The sequence below is a fragment of the Pithys albifrons genome, chromosome 17 (genome assembly GCF_047495875.1).
Source record: "Pithys albifrons albifrons isolate INPA30051 chromosome 17, PitAlb_v1, whole genome shotgun sequence".
Taxonomy (NCBI): domain Eukaryota; kingdom Metazoa; phylum Chordata; class Aves; order Passeriformes; family Thamnophilidae; genus Pithys; species Pithys albifrons.
In genome coordinates this window covers 4,143,167-4,170,660 of record NC_092474.1, presented here as the reverse complement: position 1 = coordinate 4,170,660, position 27,494 = coordinate 4,143,167, and the positions used below count along the sequence as shown (strand labels likewise).

The following is a 27,494-nucleotide window of genomic DNA, read 5'->3' as shown; positions in this document are numbered from 1 at the left end:
ATCCAATTCAAATTTAGGAAATGCAGAGCTTTCCATGTCCTGTGACCATCCTGGTGGCAGCACCTGGACCAGATATATCTAAATACACAAGCAATGAACCTCTTGGAATCCTTGGTGACTTCTTCCCTCACAGTAAGACACTTGTTTCTGCTTCTACACTTGTACAGCCACAGTGTCATACCCTGATGGTCACATCTTTGCCTATGGATTAAAGACTCTCTTCAAATTTCTCTTCACCACCTCAGTACTTAAAGGTTGTGACCAAAGCAGCACATAAACTCCCTTTGATACATGCCATGGGCTGTGCTCAGGGCCTCTCTCCCTCTCTGAGGTGTTTTCTGGTCTTTTAATCATCCCCCACTCTGGCTCCTCTTGTTTCAGAGCCACCATGGTTTGGAGGCAAGGGCTGGTGCAAAGAAGAACACAAAGTCCTACACCTCTGGAATTGTTTCCCTCTTTGTTGCTGCCCAGGACCTGCTGGAGGCTGAGAATTGTTTTTACCCCCTCTTCAAGGCTCAGACACCCACTCATCTCTGCTCTCAAGCTGGCACTGCCAGCTCCTGCCAGCCATCTCCTCACTCCAGGCGTGTTCATGAGCTCCACTTCCCAAGAAGCTGCTTGGGACCAGCTTCTCTCTCCAGTTCACCAGTGCATGGCCATGAACCTGAGCTCCAAAATCAAGAGTGGAACAACTCCCCAACAGGTTTTAAGAGCACAAAACCAATCTGTCTGTGACAGAGCCTCACAGCCCTGTTCTGCACCCTCAGATCTGGATCTGCAGCAAAGGCAGTGCATATGGGGGCTGTCAGAGGCCTCGTAGGACTGTTTAACAGGCTGAACTCTGATAAAAAAACCACAAGATGTCAATTACACTAAAACTAAATTTATCAAAAGGATACAGTAATAAAAGCTAATTTTGATTGTATACAACAGCATGGAGCTAGAAGGTACTAATAAGACTGATGAGAGCTACAACTTCGAAAGGGAAAAAAGACTAAACCAGCAATCATTGTGTAGTCATCAAAAATTAATTAAAAGTAATTAGAGAAAAAAGAGAGTTAAAAAACTAGAGTCTGCTGGGCAGGAGTCCAGTGGAAAGCGTTGCCCTTTTTGGTATTAACTGAAACAGAATATTCCCCAAATCGAACTGCTTGCAACTGAAAAAGGCAATTAAAAGAAAAATTAGCAGCGGGAGCTTCTGCCAGTGCCGAGTGGCTGCTTTCCCCCGCCATTGAGCTGCCACCTTCAGCAGAGGCCCCTGCCTGGCCGGGGTTTGGCAGAGTCCCCCCACTGTCCCCAGCGCTCCTGCCTGTGCGTGTTTGCCCATCTCTCACCGCCCCGGAGATGAAGCACCCCCCGACTGCTGTGCCCGGGCGGGCTGATGTGCCAGGCGGGCGCTGCTCCCCGCGGGCTGCGGGAACAGCTGCTCGCTGTGGTTACGGAGCACGAGGATGGAGCGCTGGAAGATGCTCCGGGCACAAATCAGCGCGATCACAGCTCGGTGAGGATGAGCGGCGGCTGCGGGGGCTCGGGAGGGCTGCGGGAGCACAAGGGAAACGTGTAAGCGAACAAATTCATCACGTTCCTTGGCTGTGCCGTCTCGCAGCCCGTGCCCCGCTCGGGGCTGTGTTTACCTGGTTGGGGGAGAAGGATGGATGGCCACGGTATTATTGCTTCCCTCCTCTGCGTCCCATGAGTTGTCTGTAGGTGTTGCTGAGAAATGGGTAATGCAGGTTGAGTCGGCCGTACCAGGGCAGGCTCAGCTGCAGAACTGCCATGACCCAGCTCACAGGGCTCCAACAAACCAGGGCTACAACACAGTACTACTGTACATACTAAATTTTCACCTGTCACTTGAAACATTAAAATAATTGTCATACAGGAAAAAGCTCTGTGGAATATTACTCCTTATTGACTTTGATGGGAAACCACATTTCAATCAGCAGCAGACTCCTGTCCTGTGAACCTCTGCTTTCCAGTAAGACGTTTCATTGACTTCTACATAAAGATTATGAATGACTCAAGAACTGTTTTATGCTGCAGCCAGTGAAGTGTTCTTTTTCCTCTTCCACACCAAATATTGAAATGTCAATGTATTAACATAACAAATTGCCCATTGGAAATAGAGCTGCCTTTGGAGACTGGGAGCACAGGCTGTGTTCCTTATTTGCCCTTTCCTAGTCCCTCTGTGGTAATTTAAAATGAAGCAAAGTAACATGTAGATGATTAATTTATGTTCAAAAAAAGCATAAAATAGTAGTTTTAATCACCCACCTCTATTATTACCACCAGAAAAAGTTAATTTGAACAGTCGCAAATGAAGCCTTTTAATCCTGATTTATTTAGTTATTTAAAAGCCAAAAAACACCCCCAACCCTCTAAAATGATATGGAGTATTTCGCATAAGACATTCCACAAAACAAAGCAGAAAACCTCAAAAAACCACCCCAACAAACCAACCACACAGCAAATCAAGAATTTAGGAGCTGCAACTTCCCCTGCCTTGCTGTAGCAACACCTCATGGTGCCTCATGCAGCTCAAGGGATAAGATTTGATAGCAACAGTGAGGGTTAAAGAAAGGATTAAAAACCAGGTGCAAATTATTACTGTCTTAGCACCACATGAAAAAGTCCCTGTGATCATGTGAGACTCTCCAAAACCACAGCACAAGATGCTGAAACATCTCACTTAAGAGAAGTGAAACACAACACCAGCCTCCAAAAAAAAAGGAAGAGAAACCCACAGATGCTTTCCTACCTTGTCTGTGTCATGTTCTAGTAAGAGATCTAAAGGTGATCAGGGCCTCCCTCTCCAGCCCTTGCCAGAAGAGCCTCTGGTTTATCATCAGCTTTGTCCCCACCGAGCTGTCCCAAAGTAAATCTGCCAGTGACAATGAACCCACCAGCATCACCCAGCCAGACATGTCTTCCAGGGGATTAGTGGAAAAAGGCAAGTCCCAAGCTCTCCCTGCTGGTTACTGACCACCCAGAACCACTAGGAAGGCAAGTAATTAACCATTACCCTTAAAAGAAATCTGCTTTCAAAGAGCTGCCTCAGCCTCCTGACTAAATGCAATCAATGAATCATCACACAAGGTTCTCGTATCAACTGTGCTCTGCATTTAGGGGCAAATACAGTCTAAACAGCCAAATAATCACACTGCTCTCTCAATGCATATAAAATTTATGGTCACTGCAATATTTCAGCAAAGGCATTGTTTGAAGGAGGAACAGGCTGCAGAGCAATTAGGATGAAAAAGAGTTTTGGCTGCCTTTGGCTGGGCAGCTCTCGTCTGTCAAAGAAGGAGATTTATGCTGCTGCAGAAGGGCTGCACTGAAGGCTGGGAGGAGACCAGGAACCCCCAGCCCTTGGGTGCTGCAGTGGCCAGAAGCTTCTCTGCAGCGCCAAAAATATTCATATGGAAATGACAAGCTTTTATCAATGCTACTACCACAGAAAAGAATAATCAAGTCTTTACCTCTCTCATCGCCACAATTAGGTCTTGCTGTCTCATATTTACAGTGGCCGTCACAAAGGTTCTAAGGATGTTGCATGAAGCAATTCCTTTTGGACTGGGCCAAGGTTTCCTCAGCTCTGTGGCTCCTGCTTGAAACCTACTGGCTTACTTGCTACAAGAGCTAAGAGCCTGACTCCTTCACTGCAGGTCTTCACAAAGTCCCACAAAACATATTCTCCAGCCATAAAATTATAGCTAGTTGTTTCTAAATCATTGAGATCTAGAGTTAACTGCAGTTTACTATTTTTCTTTCCACTCCAAACAAGTACATACCTCTCCTCAGGTATTTTGGCTTTGGATGATGAAGACAAATAGGTGAAACACAGCATCTGTTTACATACAATTACAGAGGACTCTGTTTACTCCAATAAGCTTAAATATGTACTTAGGAAAACTATGTATTGTTGCAGAGCAAGAGCCTAATCTGGGGATACAGGTCACTCCTGAGTGTGTTAGCCAAGGAAATGCTCAAAGCACAGCCTAATGTGCATGGGGAGAGCCTGGAGGAAAGGTAATCTTGTAAAGCTGCTCCAAATGTAGACAAATTGCAGGTACAGGGGAGTCCTTGTGCCTTTGCATCTTAAATACTGTGAGAAGTGTTATGAGGAGGCAGGAAAGAAATCCCCAGAAAACTAGGAATAATTGCAGTGGGTTTATTTTCTGACCTCCATTGCATAAAATTCACTTCTTCAATCCATCCTGCTCACTGCAGAGTTTGAAGTGCTGAGCCAAAGGCTACCCCTTCCCTTGGAGCAACTTGCAAGGCACACCTGGAGGAAAGCTCCTTGCCATCCCTGGCAGCTCTGACAAATTCTCCAATGACAGGAGAACAGCAGTCTCTGAGTAACTGGAGTCTGTGTTCCGTCAGTCCCTCCTCAGATCACAGCATTTGGAACATTAAAAAGAAAAAAAATATTCATGAGATTGATTTGTTGCATCTGTGAAAACACTGAAAGGCAAGAGAGACTGTGGTTCATTTTTCAGTGGTAGTAAATAGGTGTTTATATATCCTGTCTCCTGCATTCCCCACACTGGCTGTAAAGCTGGAGGCTTTTTGATTTGTTCAAGACCAAATTGTCCTGAGTATTCAGTGCTCATATCTTCTACCTGCAAATGAGGTGCCTCGAGCTAGTTGTAGGCTTTTTTGGGGGGGAAAGAGGAAGGGAGGGAATCCTGAGTTCAGTAAGTCGAGTTAAATAACATATAGCTGTCCCCTTTTATAGAAAACAAGTCTATTCTCCCACCTCCCCACACCCCATATTGTTGGTGCTGTATTATCTGTATGAGCCAGGCATTGGCAAAGAGAGAAAAAAAATGACAGGACATTGTAAGAGAATTTAATGAAGTGGCTCCAAATATTGTATCAAAATAAATGAACTGAATAATGCAAGAGCTCATTCCAGGTCCCTTCTACAACAATAACTATTGTGTGAGCAGCACATCGGAGGAGATGGGGATGGCTGAATGAATACAAAGGTGCCACTCCAGCACATTACAGAGCAGGGAACAAGGGGCAGCCTGAATTGCTATATTTAATTTCAGTCATTCTTTGAGGCCAGATACTCAGGAAGAAAATAGAAGATGGTAAAAGGGCAGGAGGAGGAATTATCAGCCTTTCTGATCTGACTTAACTATTTGCTTCTGCTTAGGATGGAGAAAAAGGGGCTGATGACACACCTGCATCTTGGAACTCCTGTGCTTGCCCCTGGTGTGTTCTGAGCCCAGTGCCAGCCAACAGCAAGAGGAGCTGCTGACTGCCCACGGGGAGGGAGACACTCCTTGGCACTGCCACTCACAAATTATCTGCCTTTTATTAAAAATATATGCCAGCTCCCATCTGCAGCCTGCCCTGGGCTCAGTTCCAGCTGCAGATACCCTGGGCTCGGCTCAGCCCTGGGCTCAGCTCAGCCCTGGACTGTGGTGGGTTCGGTTCAGCAGAGCTTGGGGGTGTGCCAGCACTCACAGCTGTGCCCAGCACAGCCCTCACAGCTGGGCATGGACAGACCCTGCTGGGTCTGTGCTAGGGCCTGGCATTTGCAAATGTGGATGCTTACTGATATCCCTGATGGCACAAGGGATTAATCCCTCCTGGTGAAATAGGAACATAGAACCAAGCACAAAGATTCAGGCATGGGCAGGTTACCTGTTCTCAACTGCCTGTGCTTCCCTGTCCCTGCCAATAGCTCTGAGACACTTGCTATGCTCTGCTTCTTTGTAAAATACCCTTTTCATTTCCTCTCTCTGCGTAAAGAATATTGCACTAGCACTGCCTTTCTGGGAACAGCATTGAACACTCAAGTATTGGCAAAGCTTCCTTCTGCCCTGTCCCTGCACCCTTTAATATGAGAGGGTCCCTAGCTGGTCTTATTTGGGTTCGGGGGTACAGCCAGTCATGTAGGAGCACCTTGTGCAGAGGCCACTGCCAGAGAAGCGCAACCAGGAGCCACGGCACAGCAAGCTCCTACCAGCTCTGGCAGCCAGGATCAGTGACATTAGAAATCCAGGTGGGGACTCTGCAGCAAAAACCATTAGGACTATTACCTTTGCTTGTAAACACTCCATGTGCCTCTGCTCTAATTTTCTGTGACTGTTTCCCAGGTCTGACAGGGAGAAAACAAGTGGTTGGCACTCACCCACCCCCATTTCAACTCTGCCACCCACGGTGGGCTCAGCAACATCCTCCCCTCCTCAGAGACACATCCTGCACCCATCGTGCTGTCCATTGAGCCTCTCCCAACCCAACTGCAATTCCCTGACAGCTTTACTTGCAAATTCCCTCTCTGCACAGCTCATGCTAAGAACCTTAATATTCCTGCAGATTCAGAAAGGGGATTTCCAACAAGCATTAGGAAAATTAAACTTCTCAAGAGCTGTCTCAATCTGACAAGCTATTTCTAGCTCTTCAAAGTACAGTAAGTGAAAATATTAAAATGGGGGATGGGGAAGCTGTAGTAAGGAAATGATGAATTACAGCCAGAAATGAGGACAGTGTAAGGCTACGCCAGATATACATAAGGGACACATATGTGTATACTCATACACAGAAATACATGAATATGTATTGTTTAAGGCATTCTGCTGCCTTATAAGAGAAAATTATAATCTACCCTTTGCTTGCATCCAGAACCAAAGCAGCAGATAACACTAATGAGTGGGGGCATCTCGCTTGGAGATCTGTGCTTGCCAGAGTACCAGCCCTCCTGGGTAGCAGCCTGGGAGATCCTGATTAATCCAGCAGCTTTCCACCAAGGACATGGACTCTGGGGGTGGGAGCCTGGCCCTAGGCAGGGAGGGCACAGGCTGAGCCCCTCCTACACTGAGCTGGGGACACAGGGCTGACCACGAATCTGGCCGGAGACAGCCCCACTCCTCCCAGCTCAGCCTTGCTCTCAGGGCTAGGCTGGAGCTCTCCAGTACAGACAGGCTGTCTGCATTTCACAAAGCCCAGAGATGGCACTGTGTACTGCTGTTCCCCTTCCCAACAGGTCAGGCTACAAACACACCCTGAGTCTCAGCTTAGCTATCCCCTTTTGCTCCTTTCTCCCCCTCTCTGTTGTTTTCTCTTTTTCCATCCCCTTCAGAACTTCCAAGCCTACACCACAAAAGGAGGAGAGGCTGTTTATAGCCAAGGCCATTGCAGGGGAGGGTGAGAAGCTGAACCAGGCTTTCAAGATGTAAGGGTGTGACTCCGAAGGAGGAGCGGGTGATATTTTTTTAGGAGCATCAAAGTGGCATAATTTACTGTTAGCAAATTTCTCTATGCTCTGGCCTGGCTCTTGCTCCAAAACCTGGAAATTTCCCCTGGTTTAAGGCATGATTTGAGTTAATGGTGTTTGGCTTGTCTGTCTGTCCTCCCTGTTCACTGCTGCTTTTCAGCAATCACCCCCAGTAGCCTCAGAAATCATATTGCAATTGGGTTAAAGACCACCCTCTTCAATTGAAGTCCCTCATCACAGGTGCATTAGGACTGAGGGACAACAGCTCCATGCAAGACAAAGGGACAAAACAATTAGAAAAGCTGATTAAAATCCTATTGCTCTTCAGGGACTGGGGTGGTGCAGTGAAAAAAATCCTTCTGAGCTTGCACTCACAGCCTGCCAAAAATGCCTCTTTAGCTGCATGAACTGGTCTTGCAAAAGACACATTTCTGAGTGCTGTATTAAAGCTACAGTCAAGGCTGTGGAGAGAGCTTGGTACAGAGCAAGATCTGATCAATACATGGGATTTTTCAGTATCATGAAATATTTTTCAGTCTGATTCCACTTATTTAAGGGAGAAACACAAAAGGGACTGATTTGACCTTGGCATCTTAACTGGCAGAACAGAAAGGAATGCCAAATGCTAAGAGCAAAGCTATTGATTAGGCCTGAGAGGGAGGACTGATGGACGAAAGCTGTAAGAAGTTATTAATGGCCAAGAGGAGCACAGCGATTTTGGGTTTTGGCTTGATGACAACAGGATGGAAAATGGGTGTCCACAGTCTATCAGACAAAGGATTGCTGAAGAAACAGGGAAGCATGAGATGTATCTGTGTTTTATAGATACAGATCATCCTGGGCTGGACACATCCACTGTGCTGACCTGAACAGTGCTCATGGAGAGTGCAAGTGCAGCCCCTTTACTCCTATCCTTATTTCTCTCCACTCTGTTCATCTGTACTTACTGAGCTCAGCAAAATGTTGAAATGGGACTCTTAGTCATCTTTGCAGTCTCGTATCATCAGGGCTGAGTAGTGAAGCTCTTTGGATTAGTTTTTACGTCATTAGTGTGTTAACAGACTGTAGGAAGCTCTAATTTAATTATTAGGAACACAGGTCTGAACGTTACAAAGCAAAGTTACACTTCAAAGCTGCAGCTTTCTAGAACTGTTGATACTGATCCAAGCTCTGTCAGGTGCCACAGAATTCAGGTACCAAATGGCTGATACTCAGCCACTGTCAGTGTGCCAGCAGAGCATCAGTCAGAGGCAGAGAAGTGTCTGTGACTGCAGAAGGGGAACACAACAGGAGGCCTCATTTGCACCCACAGAAAGCAGGAGCGAGTGAGTTCTGGCAGACGGCGCAAACAAACGTGACTCAGCGCAGAACGTGGCCCTCCAGGCTCCGGGGGCTGCTTGGAGGAGATGGTTGCAGAACTTGTCGTGTGTAATCCACCAGCCATCTTCACAATGTGATGGGAATTTCTTAATGAGCATTGGCAGGACATACAAACAGAGTAGCAGTGCTGCTTCTCCAGCCATTAATATTACATTCGTGGGCTGCTTAATTTGCTGTTCCTCACAGAGCAGGAGGCTGCATAATGAAGGATTTGTTGACAGAGGTCTTCATATCGAATCAGCAAGAAGGTAGAAAATGATCCCCTTTCAGACCTACTTGCTTGACTCATGTAACCTTCCCTGATGATGGGAGCGAGGTACCAGGTGCTCTGCTCTTCTCAGGACATTAGTGCTGCCGATTTTGAACTTCATCTTTTAAAGCTTTCACCAGGAAGCCAAACAGCACACTCACTAATTTCACAGGGAAGAGACATTACCTTAGGCATGAGGAAGATGAGGGGTGCTAGGAGGCCAAACACCCATTCAGAAAGGTGCTTTAACATATTCCTCATGGGAGGTGCATAAACAGGCCCCAGCTGTGAGTGTTCAAACAGAAATGAACTGGAAGCAGAACACAAATTCTATCTCTTCAGCACTCTGCAGGTGATATCCTTACTTGTTTTAGAGCTCTCTTGATCTCCTATTTGTCCTCAGGGAGCCAGAAACAGCAGGGAAGAATGGCTGGTCATGCTCCTGAGGTGTGGAGAGCCCTCCTGCAGGACACAAGCCTTTCCTCTTCCTAACAAGTCCATCCCCCTGTGTATTTCTGATAGTGAAGGCTGGTGATGACACAGCACTGATTTTAGATGGCAGGCATTGTGTGCAGCCCATAAGATGTGTCGCTGCAGTGCTGAAATGCTGTGCATGGATGGGATATGGTACTACCACAAATGTGCAGAAACAAGTGACAGACTTCCTGGGCCTTCAGGACTAAATAAATTCATCTCAGAAAGTTTTTTTAAATGCTCGAGGCATTTTCTAAACGAACCATTTGGCAGCGATGGCTCCTTCCCTGAGCTAATTCCTCAGTGATGCTTGCTGGACTTTGATCAATACAAACGTGAGTCCAACCGACACTCTCTCCTAAGTGACACATGTGAAAGCCTCTTCTAAGCTGTAGTACAGAGTCCTTAAGCTCTTCCATACACAGAGCTGAACTAAAGTGTCTCCAGTGTGTTCATTTCATTTACATCTCATTCATTATGGAAACGAGGTGTGAAAGTAGTTTCCAGAGCTACTTAGTGCAGGCTGCACATCGATTTAATACCTATTCTGGTTTTTCAAGCCACTTACCTCCACAGAAGTCTTGTTTCAAACCAATTATTTAGCTGCATTGCTCAGACTTTGAGTTCACTACTGGATTAATGCAGCTTGATCTAAACCACACTATATTTAAGACTGCTGAAGGGGAAGCTTTTAAAATGAAGGAAGAGAGTAAAAAACCAGCTTACCTGATTTATAGGACCATCAAGTTTCTATTCCTGATTGTATTCATGCATAAAGTCTCTAAAAAGAACCAAACTGCATCAGATAAATTTTCCTTTTTAAACATGCCTCTATCAGTCCATCAGTCTAACTACTCACAAGAGAGACTCAAACATGAAAATAAGGAGGCAATAGCAAAGAAAAAAGAATCAGGTAATTAATAACTCTCACAGGAGACTGCTTGCTGTCAAGCAGGGCTCTTTATCAGGCTCAAGAGATTGCCAATGGGAGCCACAGCTGAAAACCATTATGCACAGCATCTAAACACCATCTTTTATGATGAGGAATAGAACTTAGGCCCCTTGTTTGCCAGTTGGGATCTCCCCTGAATACCTGGAAGACAACCTTTCTCCCTTCAGATGCTCCATGGTGCAGAAGATGTTGCTTGAAAGTGGAGTGCAAACCTGTGCAGTGCAAAAAGTGAATATACACAAACACATCCCCTGCAACAGATACATACATAGATACAAAAAATCTCTTTAGGAAATTGATTCATTCTGCTATTAGCAGATTAATTAAGAGTGTTTGCCTGCATACAGGAGGCCACAATTCACTCTGGCTTCTGTTCGAGCAGAGCTGGGGATCCTGCACACTGAAGTTTTGCCACGGATTTCCAGTGTTACTTTAGGCACATCACTTAACCTTGGGGTTCTCCACATCAGTGAGGAATCCACCTTGCTCAGAGCACTGTGAGATCCATGGACAAAGAGCACTCTAAATCCTATGTATTATTTATAGCATTGCCCAATGGATAATAGCAAGTTACAGCTGTTAGAGGCAGCAGGGACCTCTGAGCAAGCAGACAGGCACAGTTCTGCATGGCAATATCCTTCATGCTGTAGCTGGTGGCTGTTTGTCCTCAGAGAACATTTTGGTGTTTTGTGCTACCAGATGAACTTGCTGATAGTTCTTCCTGTTCCCCAGAGGCAGCTAAGGCAAAAATCTGGATTTGCCAGAGTGGCTTGTTGGCAAAGCAGTTGTGACAGCCTGCTCCCAGCGTGGCTTGTACCTGCTCCTCCGAAGGAGCAAGAGCGGCCACGCGGTGATGTGTTTGAAAGGCAACCCTGTTCACACAAGTCTGATGTGCACAGGCTGCCAGCTGAGAGCTGGACACTTCTGCCCTGACCACCACATTGCTCAGGGTAAGTCTCTGAGGGCACCATGTAGTCATGTGGAAAAAGCACCCAAAATAGCTACCGGTTTGGAGACAAGACTGTGGGTTAGAACACGGCTGAACCTGCTGGCAGGTTGCCATGCTTTGCTGCAGCACCAAGGCTGCTCCCCTCTCCTGAGAGCTCACCCAGAGCCAGTCTGGGCCCTGCACTGGGCTGTCCTCACTGCTGCACCTCACTCTGTGCTGAGTCACCCAGGCCTTGAGGAGAGGTGCTGAAAGAAAGCAAAGACCATCTGATGTGCCAGTACTGATCTCCAAAGTTTTGGGCATATTTGCCCTATTTCCACCTAGTCTTTTAAAACTGCCTTAAAAGGAGTTTTGCCAAATGCAGATCTCCCCAACAGGAGAAAACCAGAAACCAAAAGCAGAAACTCACATATCGGGCTTCAGGCTAGAAATATGCACGTGGATTTATTTGCAAAGAGTTTCAAACGTTGGAAGGGTGACTTGGTGCAAATACATTTGTAGCATAACATGCTGTTGATGTTGTATGTTCTCCCCCAACACTGCACAATAAAACTTTGTGAGTAGATTGTGCCATGAGCCTTCAAGGATTCATCAGAGGACACGTCTCCGTATTGCTGCCAGTCTCTTTTAGGGTAAACGTTCTGACAGTGAAAGGAAAGAGGCGTTCAGAGTAGGAAAAAAGATGAAGCCACTAAAATGCAAATTTTATTCACAGTTGGCATGTTTATAAATATATATATTACATTCTTACAATCTACAGTACATTCTAAATATAGAGGGATCCAATCTAAGTGTTTGTGGGAGGGCGGGTGTGTATTAAACTGAGCAACCTAGATTCAATGATGGGAAGAGACTTAATAACAAAATGAGGGCAAAGATTTGCTCTGGAAAATAAAGGAAAACTTGAAATATAAGCTGGATTTTAGTTAGTGCTTTGGCACTTTGCCACTGGCCATTGGAGACTGCTTTTGGACCTCACAAAAAATGTCATCATTTTAGGGCTAGAGGGCACATTGGATTGGAAGGGTAATCACTGAAATCCTACCATATGTACATCCTTATCAGAAGAAAACAAAAGATAATCATCACCTCTGGGAGAACCAAATGTTATCTACTGAGTCTAGCTGTTCAGGTTTCAATGTTGAATGTGCAACACTCCCCTGTAACCTCCAAGTGCCCTTTAAACGTGCTGAGCAGGGGGCTAAGGAGGCAGGAGAAGAAGGAACTGAACAACCTGACCTCCCCCAGGGGAGGGCATGGACAAAGAGGAAGCTGCTGCTGGTGCCCGAGTTCAGCACAAGTTACACTTACCCAGAGAGAGTGGCCAGCTTTGGTAAATGACAGCATGTAAAGCAAGTACCAGTGTGGTACCAACGGGGTCTGTGCTTGGCAAGAGCACACAGTGAAGGAGGGAGTGTGCATGGAGGGAAAGGAAGGAACCACAGGCTTCCAAAGTTGACTGATGCCACTAAGTGCCCTCAGGATACCAGATGGGGAGCGCTCCAGGGAAATGGCTGGGAATACAAATTCGAAACGGGACAATCAAAGAAAGTGGGCTTTTAAAAATAGCTCATTCTCTCAAACTTTCCAAAACAGACCTTCCTTAATATGAGTGATATTCTGAGTATAGATTATATCTTCTCCTATTTTACAAATTAAGAAATACTGAAAATTGGCTGGCAAAGTTTATTACCTTGGCATCTACTTAAAAAGAGAGTTTCAGTTTGAACTGTATATGTGTATCCATTCTCAGTTCTTGGGAGGCAAACATGCTGGTTTGTAAACAGCCCAGTTACTCCTTTTTCCCCTCCAGATTCTTTGGAAACTCCTGACTCTTCAGCTCTGGGAGCTGCTTTGCTCACACTGTTGGTTTTTGTCAGCGTTAAATTAATGTTCTTGGATGGATATTCTCTGCACGTGGCTTGAACGACATGCTCTTTCGTGGATCTATTTATTCTGAGACCAATTTTTTGCTTTTAACCAAAGCTTGCAATATTGAACAGTAGAGCTGTGTGAACTTTGTAATATCCAAACTGCACTGGAGTTTGTTATATTTATTGATTTCCTGGGAAAGCTCAGAGAATGAAACCATATTATTTCACTAAGTTTTTGTCTCATGTTACCATGTATCAAAAAACCCACACACATCTCTCACTTCCATCTCTGAGCACAGAAAAGACTTGAATTTTAAGAGCTGTCCAGGATCTCTGCTCTCCCAGCTGCTTTTGGGTGGCTTCTTGGGGCTCCATTATTTGTACCAACTGATTCTTGTTAGCAATACAATATTTTGCCCCACTACCCAAAATTAAAGGCAGAAGGTGAGTGAAAAACAAACAAATGAAACAAAATAGTCTTTGTGTCTCATTATGCATTTTCGTGTAATCTCTCCATATAGTTTTTAAGTTCTTTGCATTCCCCCAGGTCCATATCCTGGCAGACCCATTTAATGTCATCCTCATTACTCATCAAGATTGAGTTGACAGTTGGACACCCATCATCAGAGGAGATGGTGGTAAAGGTGGTGAATTTAACCCGTTTCCTCTTAGAGGTAGGAGAAGTAGTTGGTTCACTTTTCTGTTCTTTTCCTTCAGTGAATGTGGTCTCAGTGGACCTGAAGGATTGTCCATTAATATTTTTGGTGGCATTTGTGTTAAGAAGATATTTACTCTCTTCATAGTCCACTACTCTGTCAATGGCTGTGATATGTTCCTCTTGTTGGGATGAGAAATTTATGTGATTTTCCAGAAGTTCTGTCCTGTTGCTCAGCCCAACCCAGTCATGAGAGTGGCTCATGCCTTCTTGCTCTTCAAAGGGAACTTGTTTGTTTCTGTACTTCAAAGCAAAAGTGACACAATTGATAAGGAAGACCAGAATTGCCAGGCAGAAGACTCCCAGGAGAGCGTACATCCCTATCTCCAGGTCGCTGAGTCCCCTGGGCGACTGGACGAGGTCATTCTCTTCCAAGTCTCCGTTGTTTCTGGGCAGATCCACCTGTGCAGGGAAGCTCGTGAAGTCTATCGGCATGTTCTGACTGTCATCATCCAGCAGGCTTTCTCTGTCTTCTTTTCTACTTAAAATAGACCTCTGAGTGGTGGTTCCCCTGCCCTGCTCATGGCCCATGGAGGAGCTGTAATACTGACCACCCCCTCCGGCTCTTTCCTGCAAAGTGTTCTTCTGGCGCCGGTCACTGGCGTGATTTTCTAGATGGACACCAGCACCCCTGTGTTTACTGTCACTGATGTTGGCATCACCCTGACCAAACTTGACTTTAATGCTACCACTTCCAACAGCTAGGATGCTCTTCCTTTTGGATTTCTGGCAGGATTCACTGATCACCATCTCCACCTTCACCAAGGTCCCCTGGCCTTCTGTCTCAGCAGCAATCACAGGCCACTTGAATTTGGGGTCATGGTGAATGGAGACCACCTTCTCATCCAGTGATGTAGCTGACAAGGAGAAGTCTTTGGAGTCATAAATGTCCAGGGGCATGACAGATCCATCACTGAATTGGATCCAGCAGCTGATGGCTGCTTCCTGTAATATATAAACCAAATATACATACACTCAGAATAAACATCAAGGGAAATATAGTCTGGTCTATTCCCTCCTCCTCACAAGATCCATATACCATTCATAACCAGAAAAGAAATAATAGGGAGAGCAATAAAATTAATATCTTGCCAAGATGTGAAGAGAAATACTAGTCTAAAACACTCATTGATAATAAGATTTGTTTCCACAAAGGTGCTTAAAGGAGCTGTATCCCCCGGGCTCTGCAGAATCTACTTCAGCACCATAATAAATTGCATGCCAGAAAGCATTACCAGTGACTGAGATCATTTACTGTTGTATATTTAAATGAAAAAAAAATTACATTATTTCTAAACTGCTTAAAATACAAAGTCTCCTCTTATTACACACAACACATGTTAAAAGATACCTAATACAGCAAACAGGCCCATACATGGCTTCATACCTTTGCTCCTTGATTTTTGTCTCTCAAATTAAATTAGTGGGTTGTATAAGCAGAGGAAACCAATCAGTTGCTTCTTTAGGAAATGGCCAGGGTAATTTTCATGCTTGTTAGCAATTAAAAGCAAGACAATAATAAAGTTTAATCTTGTATCACAGCAATGCAGATTGTGTATTTCAGAGTGCATGGAGGAATGGCAATGGATCTGACCTGAATACTAATTCTGTAACAGAACGGCCCTCATGGTGCAGCATTCCTGGGAACCCTGACTTTTGCTTTCTAACTTGAAACATTTTAAGTATTCTTACCTTTCAGAAAACGTGTGCTCACCCATTTCTGAAAATCAGGCCCTGTAAGGACTCTCAAATGGCTGTTGAAAACTGTTGTGCTACCTTGAGAAAATCTTCCCATTCACACATTGATCACTTCCAGACAAAATTCACATTGCTCTACTGGAATCTTACTCCTGCTTCTGACAGTCTGACTTGCCCTGGTTTAGTTGGGATATTTACACCTTATTAGACACTAGAGAACCCACACCAGGCAGACTCCTGGCTTGATCAGTGGACTCTTTAGTGTCTGAAATGAGACAAGCTTTTGCCTTGTGAGCGTTGGGATCACACTGCTCCAAAAGTGTGAGACAGACAGACACCCAACCAACAGATTAACTTGCACAAACTGTAATGAAAATTCTGTTCCTTTAAATAAGCAGTTTTTCAGACAGACAGTATTTACATTCTAGCTCTACACAGGCATAGAGAATAAATATATATGATTATCTTTTAAATTGTTCCTAGGACAAAGTCATTCACCTGTTCATAGCATGGAGAATAAGGTTCCAGTCTTTTGGGATTGTATCATGCATCATCTACTAGTCTGATTCCGAAATCCTTACAGCCACAAAGCTCCCCCTGTTTCAATGGGAGATTTGCTTCTGTCTCTATTTCAGGACAGAGCCCTAAGACTTTGCTGACACTGTCATAAATCCCTGCTTTGTGTTTATTAATCTTCGGATGTTCCTTGAAGGCCGCATAGAATGTATGTCATCAACTCTCATCCTCCCACTGTGTTGCTTAAACCTGCATAATCATTTAATAATTTTGCATTGCTTTGCTTATAGGGCTTGTGCTCTGAAAATCATGTCCTAAGCAATGGAGGGAATCAGATGCCTTTCAAAAGACAGTCAAGCCCTTGAAGGGTGGAGGGCACACACCTTCCTCACTGACTTACCACTGATCCAGTGCTGGTCTGAATGTGGCCCTGCATCCAGAGAGGGACCCGTCCACACTCCATTCCTGGGAACTGAAATGCCAGTGCTGGGCAGCACAGTGGGACTAAATGCCATCAATCAGCTTTTGGGCTGATTTCAAGGTAGTTTGTTTAACTCCCCATGTCAGCAATGGATAGCTCACCGGCCCTATTTCGAGCTGCCTGCATCGATTTCTTAACTCCTGGAAGACTATGGGAGCCTGATGTTTATCACCCTCTAAAAGGCAGCAGTCCTGCATTATTTCTCATCCTGCATCCCAAGGATAAGACCCCATGATGAATTAAAGCATCTCAACAGTTGGCCAGACTTCAAATGTGCATGTCATGATCATTTACCTTTAAAACTCAGTACATGCTCAAGTGTTAAGATCCCAGTGCATCCTTGATGTGAGTCCCAGACTGATGGATTTGTGTTGGAAAAATGTTTCAATTTCAAAAGTATACAGAAGCACAAGGGCAAACATGAAGCAGGGACTGATGGGGACATGGCAAAGTCCAAAAGCCCTTGGTAACTGTTGGTTCCCTAATAGAGGAACTAAGAATAATAAGGGGAAAGAAATGGTTTATGAAATCATGAATCAGGAAATGAGTCAGTGATGCTGATTCATATTCTAGTAATGAATCAGAATGAAAGGGATGTTCCCTGACTTCTTAAAGTGCTCACAGAAAGTAAGTAAAGGAAGAAGAGTTTGGCATGATGTGAAACACTTTTTCACGTAAAGATGGAATTAAAGGCATGGTTTGGATACCTGTGGTGGGAGGTTGAACTGGGCAATGTAGTTGGCAGTGTGTCCTGTGATCTATTGAGTGCTGGATGGGACAGAACAGGCGTGTGTGTGTGCGTGTGTGTGTAAGGGGTCTGAGGTGGTTAATTATGAAACAGCATTGAGTTGCCTGTGTTATTTATGGGATGCAACCATGACAGATGGGGTGTTTGGTGACTGGGGTTATTTAAACATAGTGCCATTTTGGTGAGATCTTTATTTTTCTGTTAGGCCACTTGGTGACCTCCAGAAAAGTCTCCATGAGCAAAATGCTTTACCAGCATAGAAATCTGCTTGACTCCATCAGCTTGTAACGTCAGTGATAGTGACTCAGAGCAGTGTCCTTCCACAACACAACACAACACAACAAACACACAGAACACAACACAACACAACACGAGTGGGCAACAGTACCTGCTTTGGAGATTGGAGCAGCTCTTGTGCCACTGCTGTAGCAAAGATGGCCTTGTTGCTTCCTGGGCTGAGCTGCAGAGAGAGCGACAGACCAGTCACCAGCTGCACTCCCAGGTCAGTTATTGTCACCTTCTCGTCCAGAACTGTCACTGTCTTCTCAGCCAAGATGGCATCTGAAAGAGGGGACAGTATCTGAAAAGAAAACCTGAAGTTAGCAACAGCCATTTTGCACAGCACCAAGTAAAATAGCTACATGGAGCTCCTGTAACACAGATAAGGGATATTGATGGTAATGGGAAGAATCACTTGTAGCAGACAGACACTATTAAAACATGATTAAAAGCAGGTAGTCACATTTTATAACTCTTCTGCAATAACAGGGGGCTTACAACACCTTTTACCAACATAACTGTAACCAGCTATGACATTCACCTCTGTCATATTCTAACAACTGTTAACTCTGCTTCACATGTATTAACTATTTGTAGCTGTAATCTTTATGTGACATGCGAGTATTTATTAATAATCACGTTTTTAGGTAGCATAAATATAATGCAATCTGGAAGTTTCAATAAAATCCATTCAATAAGTGGCATTTACTTCTGTCCTACAGAAAGAAAGGTTAGTGTATTGCTACAATAGCCTCTCATGGTACTGTATACAAAACTGGCAGAGGAAATTTGTTTTGGTTAAGAAAATATGCACAGAGGTCAGTGCACTGATACATGGCATCCAGAGATGCTCATCAGCAAGCAAGTTGAATGTAATGATCCATATAGGGTACAGAACATTTGGAAGAAGGTTGTAAGAGGTATTCTTTAAATATAACTTGCTCTCAGCTTTTTTCCCTTGAATTTTTCTTTCCACAGTTTTATGTGCATTTTTTTTTTGAGCATTTTAAGTCCCAGAGATTTGGAAAGTCATTCAGAAAAATCTTTACAGATTTTGCAGCAAGCCCAAAATCTCAAATCCCATTTCTCCCACCCTGACGACCTTGTTATCGACAGGTGTGGTGGTTGTTTTCTGCTTTGGCAGTTTAGGATGATGAGCATGCCTGGAGAGCTAGATTTTTTTTCCCTGTTCCAGTGTTTGTTAACATGTTTTCTACTTTGTAGTATCACTGAATTCATCTCAAATTCTCTTTTTTCTTTTAATTAATATTTGGATTTATATTCCAGTCTGAGTTCCTTAACCAGAACTAGTTGATTTTCTCTTTACCCTTTGCTCCCTCAATGTAGGCTTTGAGAAGACTGAGCTGTTCCACCAGCTGCATGCCTTGTGATAACCTAAATACTTGCTCCAGGTTCAAAAACAGCCTTAGACAAAAACAATCAGAAAAAGCTTCCAAATACACAGCTTGGACTAAACTAAATAAAACAGCCATCTACTTTACTTTGGGACCCGAAGTAAGAAGAGCAAACCATCTCTTCTGTGTCTTCCAGTCCTTGCTGAGATTCTGTCCCACACAAAAATTCATGGCTTTTTCTGTTGTTAATGCTGTCCCACCTCTTCAGCACTTCACTTCCCAAGGTGGTGGGTTAAGGGAGGAAAAGGAACAAGTCAGACATTTCCCCTACCTGAATTGTTGTCATTCCAAGCTCCAGCCCAACCAGAACCTGCCCGTCCTGCAGCTTGGCGATTCTTGGCTCCTCCACCTGCATGAAGTCCCTCACCAGGTCAGTGATGTCAATCTGCCAGTCAGATCCCAGCAAAAAGTTCATCTGCCCACCAGGATCTGAGGCTTCAGCCACAAACTGTGTGAGGACTCGCACCATGGCGTGCTGGTACTGCAGGGCACAGCCTCTCCCCTTCCGCTCATCCTCTTCCTCATCATCACTGTCTCTGGCAGGTCTGGTAGGACACCAAGAACAAAAAATTAGTTTAAACTGGTGTTGGGGGAGCTTGGAACAGGAGAGCTTTTGGTGACATAAGTGTGCAGCTGGACCAACCTGCTTCTTTCAGTGCATTTCTGAAGTCAGTCAAGTTCCCCCACTGTTATCCTGTTTTCCTTGAGGAAACCTCCAGGCTGCCTCAGCTTCTGAAACAGCAGCTGAAATCACCAGCTGGCCTTCTAGCGTCCCTGCCAAATTGTCCTCTCCAAGGATCTCCCATTATTTTTCATGTCAAGTCCTTACTTTCAGGAATGTCACAATTTTCTCTCTAGATCTTTCCATAAACACCTTTGTGTTGCCATGGAAATCTCCTCTGCACCTACACATACATCCCTCTCTGTATGGTGTTCAGGTTGAAATCCCATCTCCACCAAAATCTCTTTGCTGTGATACTAACAGGAACCTGGCAAACTATGTCTTCCTAGGCAGGTGGGAATATAAAGTACCTGCTTTTATCAATTTGTTCTTAATAGCACTGCCAACAGATGCAAACAGTTCTGACCTGCCTACATCCATTGTCTGTCCCTTCATCCATTTACCACTGACCTGTGGGTACAGACAACATGCAGAAATCCCTTGTGGAAGAGTGTCCTGACTTTGGAACACTGATCAGTGCTGCTGGACACTACAGTGATATGAAACAGCTGTGTACTAATTGTTACAATTAACAGTGAATACATTAACTGCCAGGACCTGTCAACAGGGGCTGGAGACTGACCATCCTTGCCAGAGCTGGTTCTTGCTGATGTCTTCTTGCTACCTCATGCCTAATCCTGCCTAACTTGACCAATTGCCTCTTCCCACCTCAATCATTAGTGCTGTAAAAGGACATTGATTTCCAATCCAGGATCATGCAACCTGCAGTTTCCATTTCCCTTTTAAGTCCAGTGCAGGAGCCTATTGAATATATGTCTGGTGACCTTCAAATTTACAGAGGAATTGCCTCAAGGCCAAATGAGCATGTTCAGATCTGCTGGCCCTGACAGGTCTCTGGCAAGTGCACAGCCCAGAATGAAAATACTCTAATGAAACCTACCTCTTATTAGAGATGATGGGGACTCTCCACCCCTTGATCTGATTTAGTTCTGTGTCAGAGACCTCTATCTGCAGCGGGAGACGAGGAACCCAGACTGTCATTTCTAAAGGGGCACTCAGATGCTGGTAAGTAAAATTAACTATGACATTCACTTTGCCTTTCATTTCCTTCCCATTGACAAAGACATAGTCACATCTGTCAGAAACCTGAAAAATAGGAGAAAGAAAAAAAAATTCATGAGTCTTTCCACAAATTATAAAGTATACCCCATGCTGTAAAAGTGAGTGGGAAGAAGAGAAAGGATCTAGGTTTAAACTAGCTCCAGGTTCAGAGGACAATCAGGAGTAAGAAGAGTAGTGCCTGATGTGCCCTTAATAGCCTGTACAATTCAGCATCGTTTTAACAGGCTGGCTTCTTCTGCTATAAACATTTCTAGCATAATTTAAGGTAATAAAACAGCTTTATTTGGTCCTTAATTCCCCCTCGAACAGTGGGATAGTCCTGGCAGAACGGCAGTGAGAGAGGATTCTTCTCCTCTCCCCAAACCTCAGTCAGACTCTCCAGTCCTCCTCCTCTACCTTGTCTGCAGCCCAAGGAACACCAAATACCCATGGGGAGGAACAGGTAACTGCCTGTATAGGGAACTGAGCAGGGGAAAAATTTCTCTTGTCAACCCCAAATTGGGACAGAAGGCTCTTCAAGAGTCCTGTTACAGGTACCATGGCATGGGGTGGTCAGAGCCAAAAACTAATCACAGGGAAGGGCTTCATCCCTGCTGCAAGCCTGACAGAGGCCTTACACTAGACTTGAGCAGGAGCCCAAGCTAGTCCTGATGTCACTTTATTTATTACCTGCAGCTCTGGACATCAATATTGCAGAGAGTTAGTAAATCTTGCTCAAGCGATTTAGCAGCTATTGCAAGGATCTAGGTGAGCTGACAGAACTTGTTCATTACAGTTAGTTAAAATATATGAGTAAATGTGCACATCAAATAATTTATTAACTACCACTTTACCATGCTGATGATGTGAAGGAATGATCTATTAAAACCCTGAACACTTTTCACAATCCATTACCAGCCAGACCTTCTATTCCATTCTGCCAATGGATTTAATATTTCTCACTCCAGAATGTATAGTCTCATCCTTATCTGAATTTAATGCTATTTTCTACTTTTCTCTTTAAATGCCAAATGAATTTAAATCATATTTAAATATCACCAGCTTTTTTAGGATAATTTGCATTTCTAATATTATTATCTTTAAACAACAACAACCCCCCTCACAGACAGATCCATAGCAAATCCATTTCCACCCGTGCTTGTCTGAGCCTAGGTAATGTACCAAAAAAGGTTATCATGACTCTTATAATGTCTCTCTTGTCTGTTTTAAGGTCAAAATCTTATAGTTTCTGTTGGTTTCAGCACGAAAGTAAGGAGTTTGTTTACAGGCAGATTTGTGTTTTTCCAGATAGTCTCATGGTAGCCTGTTTTACACCACCTCATAACAGCTCCTGTCAGAATCCAATCTTGCTGTGCTGTACAGCAAGACAATGTAGTTGCTGTCAAAAAAGCCTCAAAACATGGGGGTACAAAACACAAGGGAAGGATCTCACAGCAGGAGCTGAGCACAGACAGGTCCCACCTCTGGCTGGGGCCCCTGGCACTGGTGTTAAATCTGCTTCATCCTAGTGCTGATCCAAACTGGCCTGAGCTGAGGAAAATGAGACTTGGCAAAACTCTGGGAGAAGCTTCATATGAGCCTGCAGAAATGGCTATGGGGAAGGCTGGAGGCATAAGCACATTCCCCTTCTGAGAGCAGCATGTCTGGGCAGCAGCAGGAGAGCAGACATTATTCTTGCATCCTTGCAGAAGGCACGATAATGTGAGTGTGATATTTTCAGGGCAAGAACTACATCATAGTTCCTACCTGCAATGTCTAATAGCCTGTCCGACAGGCAGGAAGTGAGAAGACCTTCAGGCAGTGCCTGGTACATCTGCTCCTTCTCCCACCTTGCTTCTGTAAGTGGAAATCATCTGTTCCTTGCTGGCACTGTGCTTATCCCTGTTGCCTTTTTGTATTTTAAGTGCTGTTCTCACACCAGACAACTCTCCTATGTGCTAATAAGCTTTGTCTGCTGTTTTCTGCCTTTCTTCTTTCCCCTGAGACACCAGTGAGAAGAGAAACTGGGCAGAGCCTCAAAATGCTGATTTCCACCAGAGAAGCAACAGATAAAGCTGAAGACAGAGTGGCCCCAAGGTCACACTCAGCTCAGGAGCTGATTGCCCTGAGGTCCTGCACTCTTGCCCTTGTGCTCTGCGGGCAAGTGAATGGTCTGAATATAAGGATTTTCTTCAGTGGCATATGGGTAACAGGTAACAGCTTTGTGTGACCTCCTCACCACTCCTGGTTCCAGCTACCAACACCTACATTCATGAATCCTAGCTAATTAACACATTAGGCAATTAAACATCCCCATGAGTTGTTCAGACCCAGGACTGAAAACATTTCCTAGTGAAATCAGAGTTGAGGGATGAGGCCAAACCACTGTGTGGAGGCACTGGAGCCCTGCTCCCCAGCAGACCTCCCCTGCATGTCCCCTGCGTGTCCCCTGCTCTGCACTTCAACAGGGCTGCTGGCAGGGGACCTGCCAAACATCCTCCCACCGGGGGAATGCTTCACTGCCTGAAAAGTGGCTTCTGAAGCACACACAGACAGCACAGGTGGGATTTTGCTGCTGGTTTTATTAGTCTGTTAACATGTGAAGAGCAGTTCAGCACACTGGGGCTTGAACAGGACTGAGACTCTCTCCAGACATAGAGATAACTCCTGAATTATGCTAGTAAGAGATGGGAATCAGACTCTCACTTTTTAAATTCATTAATGCTCAGGCAATAACAAGAGAAAGAAAATTTGGCAGGCAAACAGACCTCAATTCCAACTTTATCAGGGTTTACTGGAGAAAGTTAAAAAAAGAATCCACCATTAAAAACTGACTACATGAATGATTAAATAAATACCATAACCTTGTGCTTTCAAGATCATTATTTATAAAACAAACTGATGGTCAGGGGAAAAATGACTATGCTTGGGATACCCACTTATGCCTGTTTCCCTTGCTGTAAGTGAAGACTGCAACAACTATGAGCTCATTCAGTTCCCAGCCAGCCCTTCACTGTTTGAATGAATAAGCATCACTGTTCTGCTGCAGTTTGCATGCAGTCCTAACAGAGCAACATCAAAACATGGGGCAAAGTACAGTACATTTTCATAAATCAGGCCAGCACATTCAGAAACAGGTCATCAATAGACAGGCAGATTAGCCATGCCCGTGTTGCTGCAGACACATCTGAACAATTCATCTTCCAGCACAAGAGAAGGACTAAAAAGATGTAGGCAAAGAAGAAAAAATTGAGCTTATTCTCTTTTAAGGCTGTGTTTTCTAAGCTGTTTGTTGGAAAAGAGTGAATATCTTGTGAAATGAGTTTGATGGGACTCAGCTCAGCCTCTGCAGGACAAACATGCCTATGAGGAGGGCCCCGTCATGGACAGCTCGGCAGCTGGCAGTGTGTGGCTGGCACAGCGGGGCAGCCTCCAGGTGCCCCCTCGCATGGCTTCTCCATGCTCATGTTGATGGGAACAGCACAGAGAAGCTTCGGCTGCCACTGCCTTTTCTGAGCTCAAATGTCTCCTTTCCTGCAACGGACTTCAGTTCCTCGCTCTGTCAAGTGCGCCCATTTCCTCGGCGTTAATTCAGAGGAACAGCCTTTCACTGCCCGCCCTGCCCTCCCTGCTGCCCGGCAGTGCCTGGCACGCCTCGCCTCACACGGCACAAGTGGCTGCGCTTGGAGGGCATTAAACGCCTGAGTGGAGCCGCTGCACATCCCCTCGCTGTGTGGGCAGGAGAGGGGCTGTGCTGGACCCACACAGCTCCCCAGCACGGCATCGCTGAGCAGACTGGGGGGTTGCAAAACTTGGTCACAAAATGGAGAGATTCCACAAAAATATTAAACACATTAGAAAATGCAATAGGAGCTACAAAGGGGCTGGAGCAAGGTGGTGATTTGTGGCGAAACACAATTTGTTTTCTTTCCAAAATCCAGAGACTCCGATGCATCTCTCCTTTCCCCTTCCTCCTGCCTTTGAGTTTTGATATCTCAAGGATGGCAAGTCCAGTTTTCAGTAAAGGTGACAAGCGCTCAAGAGAGAATGAGCAGATTTTTATTTTACTGCTAATGCACTGCTGGAATACATCTCTGTGTTGTGGCCACTGGAATTCAAGGGCATTATAATGCCATTAAACCCTTCTGGTGCTGTGCTCTCTTGCTAAAGCCTTTCTGGGCTTTGTGTCACTGGAGCTTTTCACACAACTACACTGAGCTGACTTCCATTAATTAAGGGAGACTGTACTTAGTGTTCACAAGATGCTCCAGAAATCCTCTCAATACAGGGTACTTTTATCTCTTGAGGGAACTGAGGTTTGAATGGCTCTTTTTGGGCATGAACTTGGTAGGTTATAAAAGTGCTTTGGGTTTCTTTTGGCTCCTGCAGGTCCACCTCCTTTTCCTTATATCAGTGAACAGCTAAGACAGCCTCCTCTGAGTCACACACACACATCTAATCACTGTGCACCAGGGCACTGAGGGCAGAGGTCCATCCCTTACTGCCAGCACAGCACAGAATCAGGAATTAGATTTCCAAGTGCACCATGTCCATACCAAACATGTAGCTTCTGGCAAGCTGCATGTCGAGTTCAATCATCAGTGCTATAAAACGTGCAGTGTGGAATATTTCAGATGTGCTCAGCGTTGCACAGAATTCAAACCCCCAGCCCTATTGTCAGAAAAGGGAATAGAGTTAAGTCACTGCTGCTTCCTGCTATAAAACCTTGCTGTAAATAGGCAGTGCCCAGCACCATGTGCAGTTTTGTACATTGGGTACCTCAAAACTGAGCCCAAAACTCAGCTGGTAGCCTTGCAACTGTGGAGGGGATGCTGCTGAGTCACTTTAACACTGAGCTGTTTCCTTGCAAACAAATTTTAATCAGAAAAGGAGGGAACATTGCTGGTGCAAGGCACCTTTTTTATGGTTACTTTAAAAGCCACTTTGTGTTGTTTGAAAAGGAGTCTTCTCTGACCTTTAAAACTCCCCACCTTGTGTATGCTCTTAAGGTCTGATGACAAGCAAGAGAAATTAGTTTTTATTAATTTCTCTTATTTTATTTCAGAGTTCACTGTATTATCTGTGGAAGAAAACTCTAAACTCTGGAAGCCTTTCAGTTGGCAGGACTTCAGCCAGTCTTGGAAAAACATGGAAAGAAGCAATAAGGCCCCTCACAAATCACACACAATCCCTATAACACCGACCTCCTGCATCCAGTTCTCCAGTGAAAACTGTTCCCATCCCCTTCCTAAAAGGAAAATGCTTTTCCCATTATGCTTTTGTAGAGATATGAATTTGTGTGACTGGCTATTCCTTTGGTCCCATAAACTCTGTGTTAGCTTTGGGCTGAATAGAATCCAAAGATATAATGGGAGGGAGGGAAAGGGGAATGTACATTGTAACTCCCAGAAGAGGTACCCTGCATTTCACTGTTAGCTCCTGGAAAGAGCTGTAATGGTCTTTCCCCAGCTCATTATCATTATTAAATTCCCATGGGACAACAGTAAAACCCTCACAGGAAACTGCTTTTCTGCTACAGTAATTCTGTTGGAATTCTTGCAAAGTCACAGCTAATAAGTCTTTGAAAATAAGATGTATCTTGAGCAGTTCAGGTCTAGACATTTCAAGGGTGGCCAATTAGGAAAGTAAGTCTCTGATATTCCCACCTAAAATCTGTATTTCAGAAACACTCTGTGACTGTGTCCCCCATCCATGTTCCTGTAAATGATCCTTCCCCCATACAAGCACTCTCTGTATATAATATACACTTCAAACACAGCCCTGCCACCTTAGCAAGCTCATGGGATCTCTTCTGATTTAGCACTGCACACATTTTCCTTGGTCTACCAGCATAAATGGGGATATTTAGTAATGTAAGTTATGATAATGAGGCCTGCCTAAATCACTGCTGTCAGAAGAAGAATGGGGGAGTCTCTTCTAACCATTAAAAATGAATGAGGAGGGAAATAAATAAGCAAAAGCAGCTCATTTGAGCTATAAAAGACTCCAGAACACAAGCTGTGTACCAAGGTACAAAAGGATGAGGCCATTATTAGCTCTATAAGTCACTTATAAATGACTCCGGGGAGGTGGAGTCACCTTTAATCACCCGCGCTTAACCCGAGGTGGTGGAGTGAGATTCGTTACTGTGATCACTGAATCCAGCCTGAAATTATGCAAGGCAGAGACAAAGAACTACCATGAAGCTGCAGCACAGGGGGTAGAGCAGCCCCAAGCCCACTCTATGTCTCGAGAAGGGACCTGTCCTAGTCTGGGATTCTATGAGGATCCTGAAGTCAAAGAACCACCATCCTCAGATCCGATGGCAGCAGCAGATCCATTAACCACCCTGGATGCTGCTGGAATTGGGAACAACCTCTCAACAGCTGCTCTTGAGGGATAATTACAGCACCCCCTGTGTTGCAGAGGAGAGATTTTTATATTTTTCCTCAAAAAGGAACAGTAAATATAAATGGTATCACATCAAGTTTAGGGATGCTCTTCCTGTTCCTTGGTTACTCAGTGACTTGCAGGTTCAGCAGGATAAACATCCCAAGCTGGGCTGATCCGCAGCTACTGAAAGAAGAATGACTTGGCCTGAACCCTAGTGATTGGATTCCAGACAGATTTTAAATCCAGCACCACCTTGACAGCTTTCCCCACATGGGGGGGGGGGGATTTACACTGAATAAGGTCTTCTTAGTTTTAAATATTTCAAATTTTAACTGTGAGACTTGAAGCACCTG

At 44.7% G+C, this 27,494-nt stretch overlaps 1 protein-coding gene across 1 annotated transcript in view; it reads right to left on the bottom strand.

Moving 5' to 3' along the window:
• Positions 1-11,852: 11,852 nt before the first annotated feature.
• The window catches only part of TMEM132D (transmembrane protein 132D), a 233,626-nt gene continuing 217,984 nt past the window's right edge, over positions 11,853-27,494 (bottom strand). The window contains exons 6-9 of the mRNA XM_071571918.1: positions 20,588-20,793; positions 19,237-19,510; positions 17,660-17,851; positions 11,853-14,773 (exon numbers count right to left, since the gene is read on the bottom strand). Coding sequence (XP_071428019.1) covers positions 13,604-14,773; positions 17,660-17,851; positions 19,237-19,510; positions 20,588-20,793 — 1,842 coding nt within the window. The 3' untranslated portion in view covers positions 11,853-13,603. The remainder of the gene's footprint in view (positions 14,774-17,659; positions 17,852-19,236; positions 19,511-20,587; positions 20,794-27,494) is intronic.